Raw genomic sequence first — 21786 nt, 5'->3', positions numbered from 1 at the left:
CTTGCTGACTCCTGTTTTAATGTATATAGCGATTTACGTGGTTCATCCATTTGATTGATTCCTTATATTAAAAATAAAGATATTTCCAGTATGCTTGATAGATAAATCAGTGCTATTTTTTGTTACAATATAATTTATGTGTCAGCTACTGTGGTAGACTATTCTTAATCATGATATCACTTAATTTTCCCAGGGACCACATGAGGTAAGTCAGTTTGTAATACTGGGAAAAGGTATACTTAAAAAGAAAATGCCTATCTTCTGTCTACCTTTTCTCAGTGTTACAGTGATTGTAATAGCCCATCCAATACTTAATACTTATTTTAAAATAATTCAGTAAGTGTTTCATGAGCTTCTGTCTAGAAATGGGCTTCAGTTTGCTGTTTATAGAAGTATATAGTACCGTAAATTTTTAAATAAAAGACTTGAGAAATATAGTCTAGAAATTTCAGAAGTTAAAGGGTAAATGACATTATTTTTTCCCCTCATGACATATTTATGCACTAAAATGAATGTTCAAAAATGGTCAATTTTGTTTGCTTGTATTTTTTATGTAAATATGAATCTTATACTAAGATTTTTGTAATATTTGGCTTATAACTCTAATTGTAAGAAATCAAAAAATTCACATATTAGGAAATTTATATGTAGTGTAGGTTTACAGAGTAAATGTACACTTTTTCTCTAATATGCCTAAATGTTCGAATTTACTGTTTTAATTTGAAGAGAGTCTTTTAGTCATTTTCATATAAAACATAAAATTAGCTAATCTCATTTTCCATTTTTCTTCCAGGTTAATAGCAATGAACTTACAAATGGGGTAATAAATGCTGCCTTCATGCTCCTGTTCAAAGATGCCATTAGACTATTTGCAGCATACAATGAAGGAATTATTAATCTGTTGGGTAAATACTATTGTAACCTAATAACATTTTGTTTCTTAACTTATATGAATAAATAATATTGACTGAGTTGTTACTTAAAGCTGCCTAAAAGTTCATTGGGATGTGTTCATTGTAATTTATTTGTAGAAAATTCTATGCCTGATTATATGTGCAAGTTATTAAATTCATATTTTTATAGCCAGCATGTTCAGCTAGATGGCCTTAGATTGTATTTATGTATTTATGTATTGCAGTACTGTGACTGAACCCAGGGGGCACTCGCCCTACCCAACATTTTTTTTTTTTAAACTTAGGAAATTTCTAAATTGCAAGGTGGGTGTTGACTTGTGGTCCTTCTGCCTCAACCTCTTGGGTAACTGGAATTATAGGATATGCCACATTGCCCAACTGAACTTTATTATCTATTTCTTCTACCCATGTTTTATATTTCAGAAATATGCAAAAGAAATCCATTAAAAATTAAGTTGATTTAAGATAGTAAATTCTATGCTATATTTATTAAAATGGGAAAAAACCCAAATTTTGGTCCTACAGAAATCTTATTTCCTCACATTTTATTCCATAGTGAGATTTGTAAAATTGACTTTTTTTTTTTTTACCCTAAATTTAATTTGGGCAAGGGTGTGGTAGGATTGAACTCAGGGTATCTTGAATTTTACACTCTTGTCTCCCACTGAGCTATGCCGTAGGTCCATAAACTTAATTTTAAAATGAAAAATTATTTGGATGCATTAAGCATTTATTTTTATGGGTGCCTTTTACTTTTAGGCATGATAAGAATTTGTAGAACTTTCTTGTGTATTCAGTGGAATGAAAGTAATTTTTGCTTAAAAATACTCATTTATTTTGGTGTGACTTGGGTGAAATTAAAAAAAAAAAAAAAATCCCTGCAAAGAGTGCCAAAATATTAAGTGTCAGATGTCAAGTATTTTTATTTCAGTGTGCTCGTTCTCTCCCCATCCACCCTTTAGAAAGTACTTATTTAAATCTAATTTTGATAAACTAGTGTAACAATTTTATTCGGAGATGCTTTAATCTATGAAGATAGGAAAACTGGGCCTATTTTTTTTTTCATAAGGAGAAATGTAGGGTGTTCTTTTCTATAAAGTTCTGAAAAATATAGTCTTCCAACCTAAGATTGGTATAAATTAAGGTCTTTATTGCTTTTCACATTAAATTTAAATGAGCTTTCCAAGTAACTTTGAACCTGGTAAAGTCGGCATCTTAATGTGCTAATACTAATGTACTATTAGTAAAAATATTTGTAAGTATTATTGCTTTTTAAAATAAAGTATGATATGTATACTGCAAATATATACTTAGGGAATTTTGACAGTAGTAGTTGTTGAGCAAACTAGTAATATGAGTAAAATCAAGTAATTTTCTATTTTTAATATAATAACACCTCTTCTGATTTGCTTTAAAACCTAAACTAATTTAACACGTTTTTGTCGTAGGGTATATCCTTTGAGAGACCTATATGGTATTTTTGGAGCTGTTACTGAATCTTTTTCCTTTAAGTATTACATTTTATGTGAATAAAAGTATTTTTATATTTACTTTTGGCAGAAAAATATTTTGATATGAAAAAGAACCAGTGCAAAGAAGGTCTTGACATCTATAAGAAGTTCTTGACTAGGATGACAAGAATCTCAGAGTTTCTCAAAGTTGCAGAGGTAAAGTATCTTTCAGGGACTGGGCTTCCTAACTTGCTTTTTGTCTGTGAGTATGGATATTGAGGAAATCACTCATTATCCAAATGAAAGAAATGTCTTCAGTACAGTAACGAGTATATAAACTGTATATATGTATGTATGTATATATATATATTTATATAGTGTTAATATACTGTATTGAATTCTCTGATAGGTTATGGATTTGATAATACATTTAATAAAATATGTGCTGTATAGTTAATTCAGTAGGGCATATTAAAATCATCTATTTTTAAGTTGTTCTCTGTAAAATAAGATAAGCGATATAACCATGTAGGCTGTGGTTTTTATGTTTATAATCAACCATGTAATTTAGAAGGGTTATTCTGTTAATTGTGGTAGAGAATATTCAGTGTCAGTATATGTTCCCTTTCCTTCAGTGAGACCTGCAACTGGAGCCACATAGTTCAGAATGTCTTTGTATACAATAGCAAATTTGTATATCTATCATTGATTTTGAAAATCATGAAAAGTAGATTGTAGGATAATGTAATTTTGCAAGTCTATTTTAAAATTAATTTTCTGAAATTATCACAGAAGACAGATGTAGTAATGCTTGGGGGCATTATCTTGTCAATCCAGAGGCAGCTTTCAAGGGTTTTCCTTTTCTCCACTGTCTACCCATTACTGCCATAGATGTCTCCCTAGAGTAATTTGATCAATCACATCAAAGACAATACTCTGGAACTAGCAAGATAGCGATTCTAGGCTGTATTACTACTGTGGTATATTATTCTATAGCAGATGGTGTAGTATAGAACAGGACAATGAGAACTTTAAAGAAAACAGCCTTGTGGTTTTTTGTTTTTGTTTTTGTGGTACTAGGGATTAAACCCAGGTCCTTGTGCATGCTAGGTAAGCCTTCTACTATATTGAGCTATACCCTCAGCCCTACCCTTGTTGTTTTTCTGCTATTTTATGATGCCTACTGAAATTTATTTTGGATTTAAAGATCTTTCAAGGATAAATTGATTTTTTTTTTTATATTTCTGTAGGATTAGTTATATGCTAAAAACATGAAAGTAGAATTTATGCTGAGATTGCAGTAAATTTTTAAAATAAGTGTTAATTTGTTGATTTTTTTTCTTTGTTCTCTCACATTCTTTGCATTTGATAGTTAACAGTTACTGGCATAAGTTTTTAAGCACTTCATCTCTAGAACCATCTGCTCCATATAATCTGAGAAATGTGAACACTCCTTTGCCTTAAAATACTCTGTCATGAGACTATGTGGGCTTGCACTTTAAGAGATCTTAGTTCTTGGGAGTAAAGGCAAGAGTAACCTTTTGAATTATGTTTGAAGGGGACACATATCTCAGGCAATAATGAACTATTAACATCATTCTGTGATCCTTGGAGGTTGAGAAAAAGAAGAAAGAATGATTTGAAGATGAAACATGACCACAGGAGGAAGTACAGTTTTCTTAATTTCTGTGCTAGAGTAATGTAGGAACTTTTATCTTTTTTGCTGAAAATTGCCTTCTACCTGAACATTGTGAAAGTGTGTTGGGAGTTTTATGGACACAGATATATCCTGGTTAGATATCCCTTGACCTTTGTATAAAATCAGAACTACCTGACTAAACATACATTTGGTGATTGTCAGGAAAAGCTTATTTTATGGAGAATGACAAAGTTGATATCATCAGGTTTGTTTAAGTGTCTATGTCCTAAGGAACTTGTGATTATCCTTCCTTATTCTTGCCATAGTGTTTTTATTATATGACAGAATTTTTCAGATTTGTAGCAAGGTTGCTTACAAAGGTATTTAGAAGACACTGGAATTTTAAATAGGCTTCACTTCAATTTCTGACTTAAGTTTCTCTACTGTTTAAGATTCATAGAGCCATCAAATAATACATGTGCCATTGGAGACACTGAGATTAAATATTTTTCTGTTTTTAAGAAGTCATTCTACAATATGTCATTTCCCCACATTTTATTTACAAACATCTTTATTATAATTTCATCTGCTAAATACAATGCTTCTTCTTACAGCAAGTTGGAATTGACAGAGGTGATATACCAGACCTTTCACAGGTAAGTATATTATTAAAATATCAGTTCACTTTCTGTTATATACTACAGTGCTAAGATGATAAATAATCTTTAATCCCTATTGTCAAGGAGATCAGTATAATTTTTTCTCAGCAGATTTTACCATTTTGATATTGCTGAAGATTGTTCTAACATTGTAACCAGATATAATGATCACATAAAATGATCATCCTATCCACTACTATTCTGTACCATTCCGTTATTTATTCCCTTTAGTCCCTCCACCCCACCCCAATCATTGCCAAAAAAGTTAAAAAAAAAAAGAAAAAAAAAAAAAAAAAAAACCTTGAAACTGAGCTTAGAATAGTATTGTACAAAATTTTCATTATATTGGTGGTTGACTTTGGGGCCGGGGTTGTGGCTCAGTGGTAGAACACTTGCCCAGCATGTGTAAGGCATTGGGTTTGATCCTCAGCACCACATAAAAATAAATAAATAAAAATATTGTGTTCATCTACAACTAAAAATATATTTTTTTAAAAAAAGTTCTGCTTTGACTCTTTGGCTCAGATGGGAGTATTATGGGAGTATTAAATAGGATAAACATCAAAGTATAATACAGGACTAAGAGAGCAGACTTTGATAAATCTGTCAAAGCTTAAGTTCTGTTTGCATTTAGCTGGCTGGTGATTTGGGGGAACTCTCTCTATGCTTTAACTTTCATCATCTGTAAAATGGGGATATGGTAGTACCTACCTCACATGGTACATTGGAGATTAAATGAGCTAATACCTGAAAAAAATGTAGAGCACTAAATATTTAGTTAATGTTAATTGTTATTTAACATCATCTTCAAAAAAATCGTGGGAAAGAAACATTATACCTGCAGTTTCTTCTGACTTATTCTGTTTGTTTACTGAGTATTTAGAAAAGTACCTGGCATAAACTGTCTTTCTTAAATCACTTATGTCAGTTATGTCCTTAATAGGTGACATCTCTTTTACCTTGGTTTGAACCATTCAATGACATCTCTCATACACTTTCTTATGATTGTTTCTTATTTTGTTTCTTTGTATTCATTCTGATTTATCCCTTTGAACTTAAGACTAAGTATGCCGTAGATCTAGTTATGGGTTATATGTAAGTAAAGCACTCATCCATATGTCCACATGAGATAAAATGGCTTCGTTAAGACAGAGCATGTTATTCTGGGCCGAGTATGAGACAAGTCACTGCTTGAAGAATGTGTGGTATAAAATGATCCAGCAGCTTCGAATTGTTCCATCAGGAATCCCATTTGTCATGCCAACTTCTATATTTTGTTTTAAAATAATCAACCTAGGTAATACATAGAAATTACAGCTGTCAACATTTATAGTTTAATGTTCATAGCATTATAATTGAGCAGGGTTGGCCAGCCTCCATCCCTCCCTCCCTCTTTATTTGATCTCTAAGCAAAAAGAACAAGCCAGGCATTCTTTTGGTGATTCAGAAGTTTTTCAGGAGTGAACAAAAAGTTGTCTACACTTTAGGTAAGATGGTGGTAATGTAGAAGAATGGAAATTGGCAATTATTTATTTTTTAAAATAAATTTCTCTGTCTAGGATGTGAAGCATCAAATTTTTTTTTCACTCTTACTGCACATTTGCATTTTCTCAAAGTTACTATGCTTAGGAGGAATTTTAGAAATGATTTGTCAAAATTTGTAACTTTAATATTTGTAAACCACATCTTAAACCCTTCAGAAAAAAAGTGAAGTACACTTTGAATGGGCACAGTTTTAACCTGTGATTTATCTGTGAAGTGGATGTGCTAATTGTTGCCTACTTCATGAATTCAGTGATCCTATGCAAGATAGCTAACGTACTGCTGTTGTTAGAAGAACTTTTTAAAAATGTTAGCCACAAGCTCTTATCATCTGATTAACAGACTCTTTGCTGGGGGGAGAGATACATGTATGTTCTGTTTTCATCATAAAAGTCAAACTTATAATCTATTTTTTTTATTTTAAATGGTTTTCTCCTAGATCTCCCTTGTGGTAAGGTCTTGGTATACTGTTTAGAGAAAATACTGAAAGAAATCATTAAAGTTATAATTTGTAGAAGAATTAGCTAGGTGCTGCCTCTTCTGGTTTTGGATTCTGTAACCCAGAAACTATCTCAAATCTTAAAGAATATTTGGGGTAAAGAAATGTCATTGAGCCGTGCAGGGTGGTTCATGCCCATAATCCCAGCAGCTTGGGAGGCTTAGGCGGGAGGGTCACAAGTTCAAAACCAGCCTCAACAACTTAGCAAGGCTCTGAGCAACTTAGGATCCTGACTCAAAATAAAATATAAACAGAACTCAGTGGTTAAGTGCCCATGGGTACAATCCCTGGTACCCACCCCTACCCCAAAAAATGTCATTGATGCATTTGCTTTGCTTAGAATGAACTGTTCTTGTCCTACACACTGGAAGATTTCCTCTTGAAAGAAATTTACCCTTTCCTAACACAAGTTTGATATCTGACCACTAGTCTATGAGTTCTAAACTAGTAGTTTTTAAAAAATATATCATATTAAATATCCATTTCAGTGACATTTCTTAGATGTAGACATTTGTTTAACCAGTAAACCATTCAAGACAGATCATTTTCATCACCCCAATCTTTTGTGTCCCCCTCCATGTTCAATTACAAGTTTGATTTCTGATGTAGGTTGAGCATCCCTAATTCAAAAACCAAAATGTTATAAAACCTGAAACTGAGTGCCCACATGATACTACAATTGGAAGATTTTATATCTGACCTCATGTGGATAGACCATAGTCAAAATGCAAGCACACAAAAAGTACTGTATGAAATTACTCTTAGACTATGTGTGTCAGGTGTATTATGAAACATGAATTCATGTTTAGATTTGGAACCCATCCCCAAGATATCTCATTATATATGTATGCAAATGTTCCAAATTAAGGAATCCAGAAGACTTCTGATCCTAAACATTTCAGATAAGATGTACTTGGTTTGTAGCATAATTTTATCAGTTCTTGAACTTAATATGAATAGAATCAATAAATTATATAAGTTGTAAACACACAGTGGCAGTACAGAATTAAACTTGGTATATCCTACTATACTCTCAAAACACAGATAATTTGAGATAACAGATGTGTAAAGTTTCTCCCCCCACACAGCAAGCAAGAAGTCCTGTAGCACCAGCTGGGTGTCCCCTAAGTCACTTCAGTTCAATTTAATTCAGACACACTCTACCTGAAGATAGCCAGATCCCACAGTCCCCAAATGTGCCACCTTCCTCCCACTTGAGTTGTGAATCAGTAGAAGGTTGTTTTACCAGTATTTCTGACTAGCTACCTATAAATTAGGATTCTAATAACCCTCCTCTTCAGGTTTGGTTAATTTGCTAGAGTGATTTAGAGAATTCAGGGAAATAGTTTTGCTGGTTTATTATAAAGGATACAGATAAAGAGTTTATAAGATGAATCATGTGGAAAGGGATATGGAGCTTCCAAGCCCTCTCTGAGCATGCCACTTCCGGAAGTGCTCTGACCTGACCTTTAGGGTTTTTATGGAGATTTCATTGTATAACCATGATTTTTTTTTTTTTTTTTTTTTTTTGTATAACCATGATTGAAAAAGTGTGCACAGCTCTGTAGAAATATGATTGGACAAAAAGGGTATGATCTAATGCTAACAGACTGAGTAGAAAAACTCAGACTCGTCTGTTCAGATTCTTCTGGGCCTCTCTTTTCAGCATTCCTTTCTTCCAGGTGTGGGGCAGGGTCCCTTTTGAAATGTTGGGTCTTATGATCTATTATCAAATAAGTTAGGTCAGAGAATTCCTTTATGCCAGCTACAAGACAGAAGAGAAAGAGAAGATTAGATTAGAGCATGTTTTTAGTTTTTGTAATGGTTCTTGTGGAGAGAAATCTTTGTTTCTATGACCTGCCTTGGAGAGAAAAGGGAGCAGGTGACAGGAGGGCAGGAGGTGAGAAAGACTTCTCTTCCTGAGCTCTGAAGCATCTTAGGAATTTTTTTTCCCCTCAATGTTGAGGCTTGAACCCAGGGCCATGTGCATGTTAGGCAAGTGTTATACTTTTAAGCTATATCTCGAGCCCACTCTTAGGAAATTACAAAGGCTGTGGGAGCTATATGTCAGGAACAAGTAGATGAAAATAAAAGGGTGTGTGTGTGTTATACAAGTATTTACTCTTATATCTGGCTGATAATATGTTTTGAGATCTTTTCATGTTGTTAAATGTACCATTAATTAATTCATTCTTAGTTTTAAGTAGTATTTCATTCTTTCAGCTTAGTTTTTCAGTTGAATTTTGGGATTGTTCAAATTCTTGACTATTTTAAATAAAGCTACTAAAACATTGTTAAGTGAGTCTTATGCAGATAAGTTTTCATGTCTTTTGGGTAAATAATTAGTGAAATTGGGTCATTAGGTAGATGTGAATTTAACATTATAAAAGACCTGATCCTTTTCCAGGTGGTGTATTCTCACCAGTGGTGTATAAGAGTTCCATTTTTATATCCTCACCAACAATTGATAATAGCTCATCTATTTAATTTTAGCTATTCTAGTAGAAGAAAAGGTGTATTTCATTGTAATTTTAATTTGCATTTCCTTGATGCTAGTCTTCCATATCATTTATCAATAACTACTCAAAAGTAATGTTTGGGTGAATTTAATTACTCAGCAAAATTAAGTATCTGCTGCATGCTCAATAATATGTCTAGATTTTAAGAGTGTGTTTTTACTTAGAGTTCAAGTAAGTTAAATATAAAAAATTTTAAGTCCTTACAAGATCTTTTGATGTTTCATGTTTACATAGTCTTCAGTTTTTATATTTTTGCTGTATTTTTATTAATACCTCCAACTAGGTCATGTTTATATAATAAGATAGTAGTCATTATCATTGGGTAGCTAAAACTCCTTCCTCACTGTTCTTAGTGCTGGAGGAACATATCCATTTATTTTTGTTGCTCTCATGTTAGATGACACTTGATTTATTTTGGTCAATGACCTGGTTATTATGAAAGTCTTAATATTTGTACAATTCTAGGCCCCCAGTAGTCTTCTTGATGCTTTGGAACAACATTTAGCTTCTTTGGAAGGAAAGAAAATCAAAGATTCTACAGCTGCAAGCAGGTACATTATTCTTTGTAGGGCAAAGAGTGGGAGTGATTTTTCTGAGGGGGTAGATGATCCAACTCAAGTTCCAAGTTACTTATTTTTTCTCTATCTTGATTTAATTATCTATAAGATGGGCTTAATTATACCGTCAACTTTGTAGAATTGGTAACAGGATTAAGTGGATTAACACATGTTCATTCTTGGAAAACTTCCTGACCTTCAATAAATGTCAGTGTCTGTTAAGATGATGACAGTGATGCCTTGGTTCAGAATTGTTTCTATGTCAGCATTGCTCATAAAGATGAAAATGCATATGTTTGTATGGTTCCTTATAGTTTTTTATTAATTTGTAGTAGTAATACTGGAACTCAAATCAAGAATGTCTGACATGAAATGTTATCATCTTTCTCTAATGCCAGTTCATGGGATTGGTTTCTCACTTGTCATATTTTAATCAGTTCAAATTTTGCACTAATTTCCCTGTTGATCTAGCAAATTGAAAATAACACAGATCATCTCAAATCAATGTTGTGACATGATTTTTGTGTTGAATAATTACTTAAATAATTCTCAAGTTTTCTTATGCAGATTTCCTTTTAACAGTATATAGAAAGAATATTTAAAGTATATTGCGAATCTTCCTTTGGTTCCTTTTTGATTGTTTCTTTTTTTTTCCCCCCTACTAATAAAATTTAAATAATTTCCAAAGAGAAAAGACATTAATGAATTTTAATACTTTTTTTAAACCCCGGATTTGCACTTTGAATTTTCTAGTGGGGTTTTGAAATGCCATGATAGCCTAAATGTGAAGGTTCAGTTGTTGGATTTCTGTTACAACTGTATTACTTTTCCTTGGTCTTCTGAGTTGTATCTTTTTAGGTTAAATATTATTGCTTCTTTATGTCCTTAAAGTAGAAATTAATGATGGTTGGTTAGTTTGTGGTAAAGGAAAATTAATAAAGGTCAGGGTAGGTTTTCTGACTAGAATTCTTTAACACACATTTTTGTTTCTCCTAGAATTTAATGTTGGGGTTTATGGTTTGTATAAACCTTTGATAAAAGGGGAAGGGGGTGACTTGCTGTGAATCTGCTAATGAAAGATGATGCATTATGCACACATAATCCATTTGAAAAGGCAATTCTAGTTTGGCAGAAGAGCTGCACATAGAAAGAAGATACTGTGACCTAGTGGCTGGATTGAAATTGATCTTCTTTTTAAGGAATCTGAAGTCCTGATGGGATGACATCTTTAAATGTCATTATAGGGAAACATATCTAGCCATAACATTACTTCTTCATAACATTACTGATGCTCATAGTTTGGTGTTCTTGTGGTAGCACTGCCAAAAACCAGGTGTAAGTGGGCAAATGATTTTTCTCTATGAGAAATGTAATGCTTTTTTCTATCAGGACTTTCCTGGGAATGCTATTTTCTAATAGCATTGGTTCCCTCTCTTGGGGTTTGGGAGAAGCAGGTTTCACTCTTATGAATCTTTTCCAAAGTCTTTAACACTTAATTCTAATTTAACACTTAACAATGTTATAATTGCTGTAATCTTCTAGACCACTAGTTAAAATATTTCATCTGAAATATTGAGTTTGAGTCTGTAAGTTAAGTTTGCAGTTAGAGCTTACTCAAGGCAAGGTTGACCTGGATCTAATGTAAATTGTTTGACAGAAAATCAAATGACCTTTGTTCAATTATCCTAGGGCCACAACACTTTCCAATGCAGTCTCTTCTCTGGCAAGTACTGGCCTATCTCTGACCAAAGTGGATGAAAGGGAAAAGCAGGCAGCATTAGAGGAAGAACAGGCACGTTTAAAAGCTTTAAAGGTAAGTGAGGCATGTTTACAAACTTTAAAGATAAGTGAGTACGTTTTCTTTACTTGGAAAAACAAGTACAGGTATTCATAAAGTAATTGGGACTTTATACAAATGTAAGAGTTTTTAATTTGTAGGTATCACATGACTGAAAGTCTTAATTTTTTATCTGGACAAAATAACGGGTGTGAACTAGAAATACTCTTCTGCTATCTAAACAAAATTAGAAAGCACTTTTCTTTTGAAGGCTGTAAAAATAAATCTGGTTTCTGAATTCCTTATGATAGTTCCTTTTCTCAATAGGAGCAGCGCCTAAAAGAACTTGCAAAGAAACCTCATACCTCGTTAACAACTGCAGCCTCTCCTGTATCCACCTCAGCAGGGGGAATAATGACTGCACCAGCCATTGACATATTTTCTACTCCTAGTTCTTCTAACAGGTATGGAGAGAAATATTCAGATACAAAGACTTCTAATAAAATTTTTACATATCTGCAGATTTTCTCAGGTTTACTTTGGCTTATGATTTTTGTAATCATAAGTTCACATAAAATAGATGGTGCTAAATGGTGTAATTGGTACAATATGAAGTGATAAAAGTTTGTTTTGCATATTTAGGAAATGGAAGATGACTAAATTGCCATTTTTACTAATTGGAATGTAGCATAAGGAAATCAGTATTCTCTGGGGAAGTCATTGTATCTTTCCAGAAAAGCTGCTATTACTTGAATTCTACGTAAATTTAAGATGTAGTATTGTAATACTTTTCTAGGCCTCTTTAGAAGTATACTGCTAAATGAAGGACATAAAATTGTTATCTTACTGAAACAGTTCCTTTGTCTGAGGGTTACATTATTGGGGCTTCTTTTTATCTTTACTTTTTAAAGTATTAATTTGTGTGTGGGAGGCAGCTCATTAGCAAAGTTAGTTAGGAAATAAAATGTCTTTTCAAAATATTTTCCTAGCACATCAAAGCTGCCAAATGACCTGCTTGATTTGCAGCAGCCAACTTTTCATCCATCTGGACATCCTATGTCAAGTGCTTCTCAGGTAGCAAGTACATGGGGAGGTAAGCATTCATGATTTCTATTTTTGATATTGTGTAAGTTTCTCCCCTCTCCATTGTGTGACATTTTATGCATTTGTATGGTTGTTGGTTACACTTGATACATGAGAACTTGAGAAATATTAAAGTAGTAGTGAACTAATTTTTTGCCTTGAAGACATTTCCATTTCATAAGGAATTTGGGAATTTATGTTAATAAATTATAAAATGATGTTTAATAAAAATGAAATTAAATGTAAGAGGAAGGGCCACCTTTCTAAGTATCAAATAATTCTTTCAATGTGAATTTGATTCCATAATCAGAAAATGCATATGGTTAATTTGCTTTTGATACAGAAAAATAAATTATTTTTCAACAAAAACCTTCATCTGTGTCAGTAGATGATAATGTTCTAGAAAAACTCAATTGGGATTATCAGGTAGTCGGGTGTGTTGTGACCAGGTACCTCATGACAAATTTTAATAGTGACTTATTCAGATCTATAAGATTTTGGTACTTATATAATTTCTCCCTAGCATCAGCAAGAGTATTTGCTGCCCTTGCTTAGTTCTTTGATTATGAGGTGACCATGGCCTAGCATCTTTGAAGGAAAGTGCCTAGTCCATGTCAGTTTCTACACAGTTTTCTTAGACATCTGATTTTCAAATTGCCTCCTTTGGTTGCTTCTGTTTGTATCTGTAAGTATTATTTTATAAACAGTTACTCAAAAATTGCTGTGAAGGGAAAAGAGGTAGTCTAAGAGGGAAGGCTATTAAGTAGAAAATGTCTAAGTTAAATTTTATATTGGCTTACATTTTTAAAATCTGAATCAATAGGCTTACCACACATGGTAAAAGTTTTTTACAGCATGAGCTAGGTTTTTTCTTTATTTTAATGATTTGAATTTCAAGGAAGTTTTTTTTTTCCTTAGTACTTATTTCTTAAAGTACTGTTTTTGTATACTATTATGTAAGCTATGTGAAGGCAGGAGTTTTAAAAATAATTTATTCATTACTATATCCCCAATGTCTGGAATGCTTCTTGATATATAGCAGATACTTAAAGAAATTCATTTAACAGGTAATTAGTTGAATAAGTGGATATTTTCTCTTGTTCTGGGTAGGTTATTTCTATTTTATGGTGAGGGAAGACACTGAAACAAATTTTTAGACTGATTTTGTGAGTGTTAATGATTTTAAAAGTGAATTGACTATGAAGACTAGTTAATTTAGCAAAATCTTAAGATCTTGGAGTAATTTCTAAAAATGATAAGATAGTTTAAATTCAGTATTTCAGAAATACTTCAGAATGAACCATAGGCAACAAATTAAGGTTAAGAAAGGAGTTTCTTAACCCAGTAAACCCAAAGTTTTCAGTTCTGTGAACATTTCAACAAAACTGACATTTTAATAGGTGTATTACAATAGGTTGGAAATCATAATATAAAGTTTATGTATCCTTTTTCATTTGTTTGTTTGTTTTAGTACTAGGGATTGAACACAATGGTGCTTAACCACTGAGCCACATCCCCAGTCCTTTTTATTTTTTATTTTGAGATGGGGTCCTCAGTGAATTGCTTGAGGCCTCACTAAGTTGCTGAGCCTGGCCTTCAATATGTGGTTCTCCTGCCTCAGCCTCCCGAGTCCCTGGGATTACAGGCATGTGTCACTGCTCCTGACATGGATATGTGTGTATATACATATGTCTATTTTCCAAATGCTCTAATGATTTACTTATTACTTTTATCAGAAGAATAAACCTCTGGAAACACAATAGTTAAATAATTACTTCAAAGTTCCTGTAAGTGGTGTATTTCCTCACTTATGTCCTGATTTTAGGATTGTCAGTCTGCCAAATTTATGTGCTTATTTTGTTTTGTTAATTGTTTAAAATGATTAGTAGAATTAACATGACCATTTAAGTAGTTTGAATTTTTCTTTTACTTTTTTGGGGGGCATGGGGAGGGGAACCCAGAGACACTCAACCACTGAGCCCTATTTTATATTTTATTTAGAGACACAGTCTCACTGAGTTGCTGAGCACCTCACTTTTGCTGAGGCTAGCTTTTAACTCGCCATTCTCCTGCCTCAGCCTCCTGAGCTGTTGAGATTACAGGCATGTGCCACCTCACCCAGTGACTTTTTTCTATTTTTAATAAACTAAAACTGAAAAGTTGTTTTTCTAAGCAGTGTAATTTTTAACAGAAGGCTTAATGAAGTTAATATATTTAATATTTCAAAGAAACCAAACTGAAATTCTTAGTGGTTTTGTCTGGACATATTTACAGTTAATCTCAATGAGAAGTTAAAGTTTACGCTTGGAATGATTTAACTCATGAAAGTAGATAGACTATATTGTGGGAGAATAATTTAAGTACTTTCAGACTTTAAGAATTATTTGGTGTCCTGAGATCAGAAATTATTTCATAATAATCTATACCTAAACACAATATGTTGGAATATATTTAATCATGTTTTATTTTTCTGCTTTCTGTTATTTTGCTTTATTATTTTCTTAAAATTTCCCCTTATATTTTAACATTCAGTTTGCTATACATAAGTAGTGAGACCATTTAAAGTAAAAATCAAGTACAGTGGGGCAGAGGCAATAGAAATTATACTATTTTTCCAAAACCTTTTTGTTAATTTATGAGGAAAGGAATGTGATCTTTACTATGACTTCTGAGTTGGTGATAATTTCAGGGCTTTGACTTCTGCGTGAGTAGATAACTGAAGAGTATTTTAAACCAAGAACTTTCAGGCTAAAATAAAGAATTCTTACATATGAAAAGCTTTCATCATCTTAAAGTATTTTGAAATTAGCCATTTACCTTAACAGTTTAATATGCAATAGTTTGTTATTTTGCAGCTTGTGACAAAAGTAAGATTTTTTAAATAATTCTCAAATCTTGTTCCATGCTTACTTTTTTTTCATTAGTTAAATATGGATGTTAAGAATAGAAACCATATTTAATTTACCTATTATAACTATTTTATCATAAGCATGTGTATGCCTAGGCTTTGTACGTTTAAACGAAAAGATAAATTGAAAAATGAAAGAGAGAACACAAACTCCCCCGTTCCCTTGATTGCATTATTAATGAACCTTTGATTTTTCAAAAAATAGTCTGGAGTCTAAACAAGCACTTGGTGTTGAATACTGGTATCCAAAAAGATTTAGGTTTTCATTATTCGAAAACTTGGAATTACAGTGCATCTAAAAATAGACCATATTACCTGCTCAGTGCACTGTTGAGTATTTGAGAACAAGATTTCAAAACTAAAAGTGTGAAAGAATTATTCATTCTGAAGTTTAATTTGCTTTGTTCTTAACTGGCATGAAGCACAGAACACTTCATGAAAAAATTGTTTTGTTTGTAAATATAGATTATTAAGTGTTTAAGACCCCAAGGCTATCTATACTATGATTATGGTGCTATTTCAGTCCTTGTTTTATCTTCTTAAAATTATTTTTCCATGACTCTAGTTGGCATAAAATTAAACTTTTATATGAATAATGATAAAAAGAAATGGACAGAATTATTTTTTAAAAGTTTAAGAGATTTAAAGTTGCTAGTCTAGTTAAGTTTGTTGTAATAACTAGAACATTATTATCATCATCTTGAACAATAAGAATATATAAATGTATAAATATATTAACTATTAATAGATTGTCATGATATAGAGTGCTTATAGTATTTAGAAAAATTAGTTTTTAGTTGTAGATGGACACTTTATCTTCATTGATTTGTTTATGTGGTGCTGAGAATCAAACCCTGTGCCCCACATGTGTGAGGCAAGCACTGTACCACTGACCCACAGTCCCAGTCCTGCTTATAGTATTTTATCAAGTAGATTAGAAGCTAGTTTTCCTTACTGTCTGATCTACAGTATTATGCATTTTCACATTTGTGCATATTCTTCTCCAAATGTTTCACGTTATAGAAAGTAATTGAAATGAGGTGCTTGGATAAATGGTATCAATTTATTAAACAGCAGATAACTGGTAACCATTACTGAACATGTCTTTTCTCATAAATCAAAGGATCTGTTATAGGAATGCAATTTGCTTTTTTATGTAAGCACCTTCGTACAGGGGATCAGATCCAGGGCCTTACACATGCTAGGCAAATGCTCTGCCACTGAGCTACATCCCCAGTCCTGTTCTTCTTATTTTAACAACTTCTCTCATGACTTTTTTTTTTTTTTTTTTCCAACTTGAAAGATTAGAGAGTTGTTTTGTATTATATGTTAAACAGAGTGTTTTGTACTTTAAAACTTCATGCAAGTATTAAGTTTAAAACACTACTTTTGATCCAATTGGTCAAGTCTAAACTTAATGCAACTCCTTTCTTATGCAAGCAGCAGTTAGAGTAGATAGCATTACCTTTTTATATTAGTATTAAAAACCTAACTTTTTATATCTGTTCCTTATTGTTTATTTCTGAGTTATTTTTTCTGATACTTTTTCCCATTGTTTCATTCATTGGAGAGTATATGGGGGAGCAAACATCATTTGAGTTTGAATAGCATAATCAGCATACTTTGAGAAGTTTATAGAACTTCATATGATATAAATATTACAGTTTTATTAAAAGATGTATTATACAAACCCATGACCTCCGTATTTTTTTTTTTTTTTTTTTTTTTTGGTACTGGGGATCAAACTCAGGGCCTTGTGCTTGCGAGGCAAGCACTCTACCAGCTGAGCTATCTCCCCAGCCCCAACCTCCGTATTTTCTTAGTATTTTCCTCCTTCAAACAGTCATGTTTAAGGTTGTGGAACATTGAATTTACTTTACTGAGTAACTTGAATTTACTGACTTTAAGGGTAATCTCGCGTATTGTAGTAAATGAGCTGGTCCTTAGGTCATTGCTGCTGTCTTGTTCAGTTATGCAGTCTTAAAAAAAGTAAAATACAGTGCCTAATACTGAAAGTACTGCTATATACTTCAATAAAAGTAAAGTGTTAGACAAAAATAGACAGGAAGCTGCTGCTGGTTAAAAGTACAGAATTCTTGTTTTTAGTTCTTAAAAAGAAAAAAATCTTTTTAATTAAAAAAAATTTTTTTTTTTTTTTTTGCTATTCTTTATCTTCTCTCCATTTAGTTTACTCTTCAGATCTTAATAATATAGGTAAATGAATTTTAGTTGTTAGAATGATTATCATGAATGAGGTATAGGTACAGGAAATCTAATTCTAGAATAACTTTAGATGTAGGATTTGATTATAGTAATTAGTATAGTAGTCTTATGATGGGAATAATGCTTTTGATCTTCCATTAGAAAATCATTTGAAAGACTCTAAAGCTCTTAGTTAGACTTTCAAAGCTGTTGCCCTATACTAAATGGGCAGTCTTTCATCTTTGTTCCTAATTGTCAAAAATCTTTCTCCATCCTTAAATTTTTTTCTTCATTTTCAAATTTTACTTTCTACTTCTCAACCTATACAGGTAATATCTGCACATGCTAGAAATAGCCTCTTATCCCTAATTTGAAATTACCACCCTCTTTTTGAAGGTTTTCTTATACCACACAGATGCCAATTGTTTGTGTCAATTATTTGAGTAAACACAGGTATACAACCAAAGCAAATCCATTCTCAACTAGGGCAGGGAAGCTGGGTGCAAGGTGAGTGCTTCTTTTTTGGAAACATCTTGGTTATTCTCTTTTAATTGACTTGGCTTTCTAATGTTGGAGAATAAATCTATCTTTAACATGCTACTATTGTTAATGGACACATAAATGTGTGGTTTTTTTCCCTAAATATTTCTTTTAGAATATGTTAAATGCAACTCTTCCATCTTGGTGATTAGATATATTTGAATTTAAAATTAATAGACAATAATATAGCTACTACTTTTCACTTTGCATCTTTTGACTAATTACAATACTAATTTATTTACTTCCTTTCTTCATTTTGCTGTAATACATTTGGACTGCACAGATCCTTTCTCTGCTACTTTAGATGCTGTTGATGATGCCATTCCAAGCTTAAATCCTTTCCTCACAAAAAGTAGTGGTGATGTTCACCTTCCCATTGCTTCAGATGTATCCACTTTTACTACTAGGACACCTACTCATGAAATGTTTGTTGGTAAAGTACCATTTAACATTTTTTTTCCAATTAATGTTTATACTGCCTAAGTATTTTTAATGTATCCATTAATTACTTTTAAAGCACTGCAATAATTACTTTGGATTTTAACATCAAGTTGTAAAATAAATTTAACCGCAATAATAACGTAGTGGGATTTTTTAAATTAACACTAGTCCTTAATTTTATTTAACATAGGTTTTTAGTAAAGAATATTTCCTTCAATGTTGAACTCTTTTTTAGTGTTTTGTTCTCTGTGAAATACTCTGACCGTCTAGCATCACAGGTAACATCCTGTTTATTAGGAGCCGATTATAAAGTAACATCTTTGTGCTTGGGAGGATGTAGTGCTCTTAACCTTTTTAAATTTTTTAACTCTTTCGTATTACGGTTTTATATTGTCAGTGATCCATTTTATACCCCTTCATCCCAGACCTAAGGGTTTTACATTTTTTTTTTTTTTTTGGCCTGGAGACAATTGAAAAGTAGGAACTGTGTCTTCTATTTTAACTAGTAAAGTAGAAAACTGATTTGACTTGAATGACCTCGGATTGCAATATAAAAATCCATAAAATGGCAAATTTTCATATCTGAGTTACACAGGGAAAATTGAGTTTCTAAGTATATATTAAAGCAGAATTAAAAGCTTTTTAATTGTTTAAAAAAAAAAAAGACTAACTGCTCCCTTCAAGATAGTAAAACTGTTTTTATTCAGTTTAGAAAAAGTTTAAGGTGATGTGAATTTGAATATTTGATAAAACAACATGTGGAAAGTCATTTTGTTCCCTAAACAGATCATATGGGTACATTCAAAATATGTATGAGAGAGAGGAAGGGAGGCAAGGAGGGAGGGAGGGAGGAATTAAGTAGAAAATAAGTTAACAGGAGAGTCTAGAGAAAGTTTCAGATCAGGTATTCTAATTATATATATAGCTACTCTAGAGCTCAACCATATGTATATAAAACCAAAGAATAATAACTAATTATAGTAATTCCTTCTTGTTACTGTAATACAAAATTGTCAACCCCTGTTTATAGGATTAATAACTCAGAAAACTCAGGGCATAACTGTGTATCTCAATATCTCCACTTCTGCCAGAGGAAGACATGTATCTGGTACATGGTACTCACTGTAATAGGTAGTTTGTCCTCATTGAAGCTGTAAGAACATGAATTAATTGTAAGTCAGAGAGTAGGTTGTAGTCTTAAGTATGCCATATATGTGAGTGTGACCTTGTCTAGGCTTCCTTCCTGATCTGTAAAACTAGACTAATTAAGACAGATTAGTATTGGCTAAAACGTCAACTGTTTCTTACTTCTTCTCTTTTTCTTTTCATTCTCTCCCTCTCCCTCTCCCTTCTCCCTCTCCCTGAGATAATAGAGATTGAACCCAGGGCATCACACACAGATATATACTCCCAGCCCTTATTATTTTGAGATAGGGTCTCATTAAATTGCTGAGGCTGACCTCAAACTTGAGATCCTTCTACTTCAAACGAGCTGGGATGATGGACATGGAACACTACAGTTGGCCTTCATATATTTCTGCTTTTAATGATATAGTGTTGGTGTGGGGGTTTTTTGTTTTGTTCTATTTTGTTTTTGTTTTTGTTTTAATTTGGTATAAATAGTAGTTTGGTCCCCCCACCTTCTCCTCCTCCTATGTAGAATGGAATCTTGGGTTCCTTTTTAGTAAGTTCTAATTTGAAGAATGCTCGGTGCTTGGAGTTCCCCCTTTTTTGTTTTACTTTTTATTTACTTTTTTCACTTATTCTGTCTCTCTTTTTTTTTTTTTAACTGTTCCTCCTCTTTCTTTTCCTTTTCTTTCCTCCCTCAGTCCCTCCCTCTCTTCCTGCTTTCCTTTTTTCTCCCTTTATCCCTTCCTGCCTTATATGCCCTGTCAGAATTTTTTGTAACATTTAAGCTTATCCTAATACTACCTTTATGTGCCATGAGCATTCTATTGTAGCAGCTTATTTGGATGTAGGAAACTTTCTCAGAAATTTATCAATTTATTTATACAGGAGATAACTTCACCCCCACCTCACCAAAATGAGTTTTTCAGAAATTTCTTGAGAAAAAATATATTCATTTGCTTTTCAAGAACCCTTTTTAGGCTAATTTTGTTTTCCTTAATTAAACATTACTGTTTTGTTAATAGAAACCTCTCATCTTCTTTCTTTAATTCAAATTGAAGCCTTGTAAATTTTCTGAAGAGTATAAAACATTTTAATATTATAGGCTTATGGAATTAAAGGCTCTTTGTATATTCATCAGTTTTCCAGATATATTCTTGGCCAGTGCAGTAGTTACCAAAGTTCAAAGTTCTGCCATATTTCTTTGTGTGTATACGTAGTAGTTGATTTTAGTTAAGCTGTCATTAAAAGTATGAATAACCCAAATAAAAAATTAAGGTTCTTGGTTGGTATTAAGAATTGGACATGGTTAAATATATTTAAAAACAGAATTCATGAGGGCATTTTATGAAATGAATATGCTTGGGGTCTAGCAAACTTGAGTTTGAATTCCATCCAGTTCTACTTCATTAACTTGACTTGAATTTAAGCAAGTATTTAACCTTTATAAGCCTATGAAAGTTGGCATAATAGAGTTTTGCAGTATTATCAGAAGGTTTACATATATAACAGTTAAACATCTAGCACTATGACTGGCATATGCAGTATTATCATAAAATTAATACTACTAATCGTCCAGTGTATGTGGAGTGCTTCATTCTTTGACTGTACATCTTACCTAAATTATTATTTTATCATCAGATAGAATCTTAAACAGTGATTATTTTTGCATTGCTTTTAGATTTAAAAATTGCCCAGGATTATTTTATTTTTTGGTTCAGTGTTAGTAATGAAAAGCTCAAAAAGTTCATAACATTTGAGTCATTTTTAAAGGAATTGTTATAACTATAGTAAAATTTTGCTTTTCTACTTACTAGTTACAGTAAGGTGAATACCTAAGGTAAACTGAAACCCCAAGTAGGTTCTGGAATCAAGCAAATGGGAGTTTCAAGGCTTGATTCTGCTAGTAATTTATTTCTTTGACCTT

The 21786-nt window shown here is 32.4% G+C and overlaps 1 protein-coding gene and 1 long non-coding RNA gene across 13 annotated transcripts in view; one reads left to right on the top strand and one right to left on the bottom strand.

Annotated features, from left to right (window-relative positions):
* PICALM (phosphatidylinositol binding clathrin assembly protein) overlaps positions 1 to 21786 on the top strand; it is a 106374-nt gene that overhangs the window by 58562 nt on the left and 26026 nt on the right. For 5 of the 12 annotated variants that reach the window (XM_079105580.1, XM_079105577.1, XM_079105579.1 and 2 more), the window contains exons 6-13: positions 794 to 905; positions 2475 to 2581; positions 4619 to 4660; positions 9689 to 9774; positions 11470 to 11593; positions 11885 to 12021; positions 12547 to 12650; positions 18574 to 18723. In XM_079105580.1, coding sequence (XP_078961706.1) covers positions 794 to 905; positions 2475 to 2581; positions 4619 to 4660; positions 9689 to 9774; positions 11470 to 11593; positions 11885 to 12021; positions 12547 to 12650; positions 18574 to 18723 — 862 coding nt within the window. The remainder of the gene's footprint in view (positions 1 to 793; positions 906 to 2474; positions 2582 to 4618; positions 4661 to 9688; positions 9775 to 11469; positions 11594 to 11884; positions 12022 to 12546; positions 12651 to 18573; positions 18724 to 21786) is intronic. The other 7 variants (XM_079105576.1, XM_079105574.1, XM_079105575.1 and 4 more) reach the window with 2 other exon arrangements.
* LOC306640905 lies at positions 16579 to 18567 on the bottom strand. The gene is made up of 2 exons (XR_013757943.1): positions 17356 to 18567; positions 16579 to 17246 (listed from the first exon to the last, which is right to left on the bottom strand). It is a non-coding gene; the product is annotated as an uncharacterized lncRNA (long non-coding RNA).

The sequence above is a fragment of the Sciurus vulgaris genome (assembly GCF_902686455.1).
Source record: "Sciurus vulgaris genome assembly, chromosome: 11".
Classification (NCBI taxonomy): domain Eukaryota; kingdom Metazoa; phylum Chordata; class Mammalia; order Rodentia; family Sciuridae; genus Sciurus; species Sciurus vulgaris.
The sequence above is the reverse complement of the archived record's forward strand: the minus strand, read 5'-3'. Positions and strand labels throughout refer to the sequence as shown.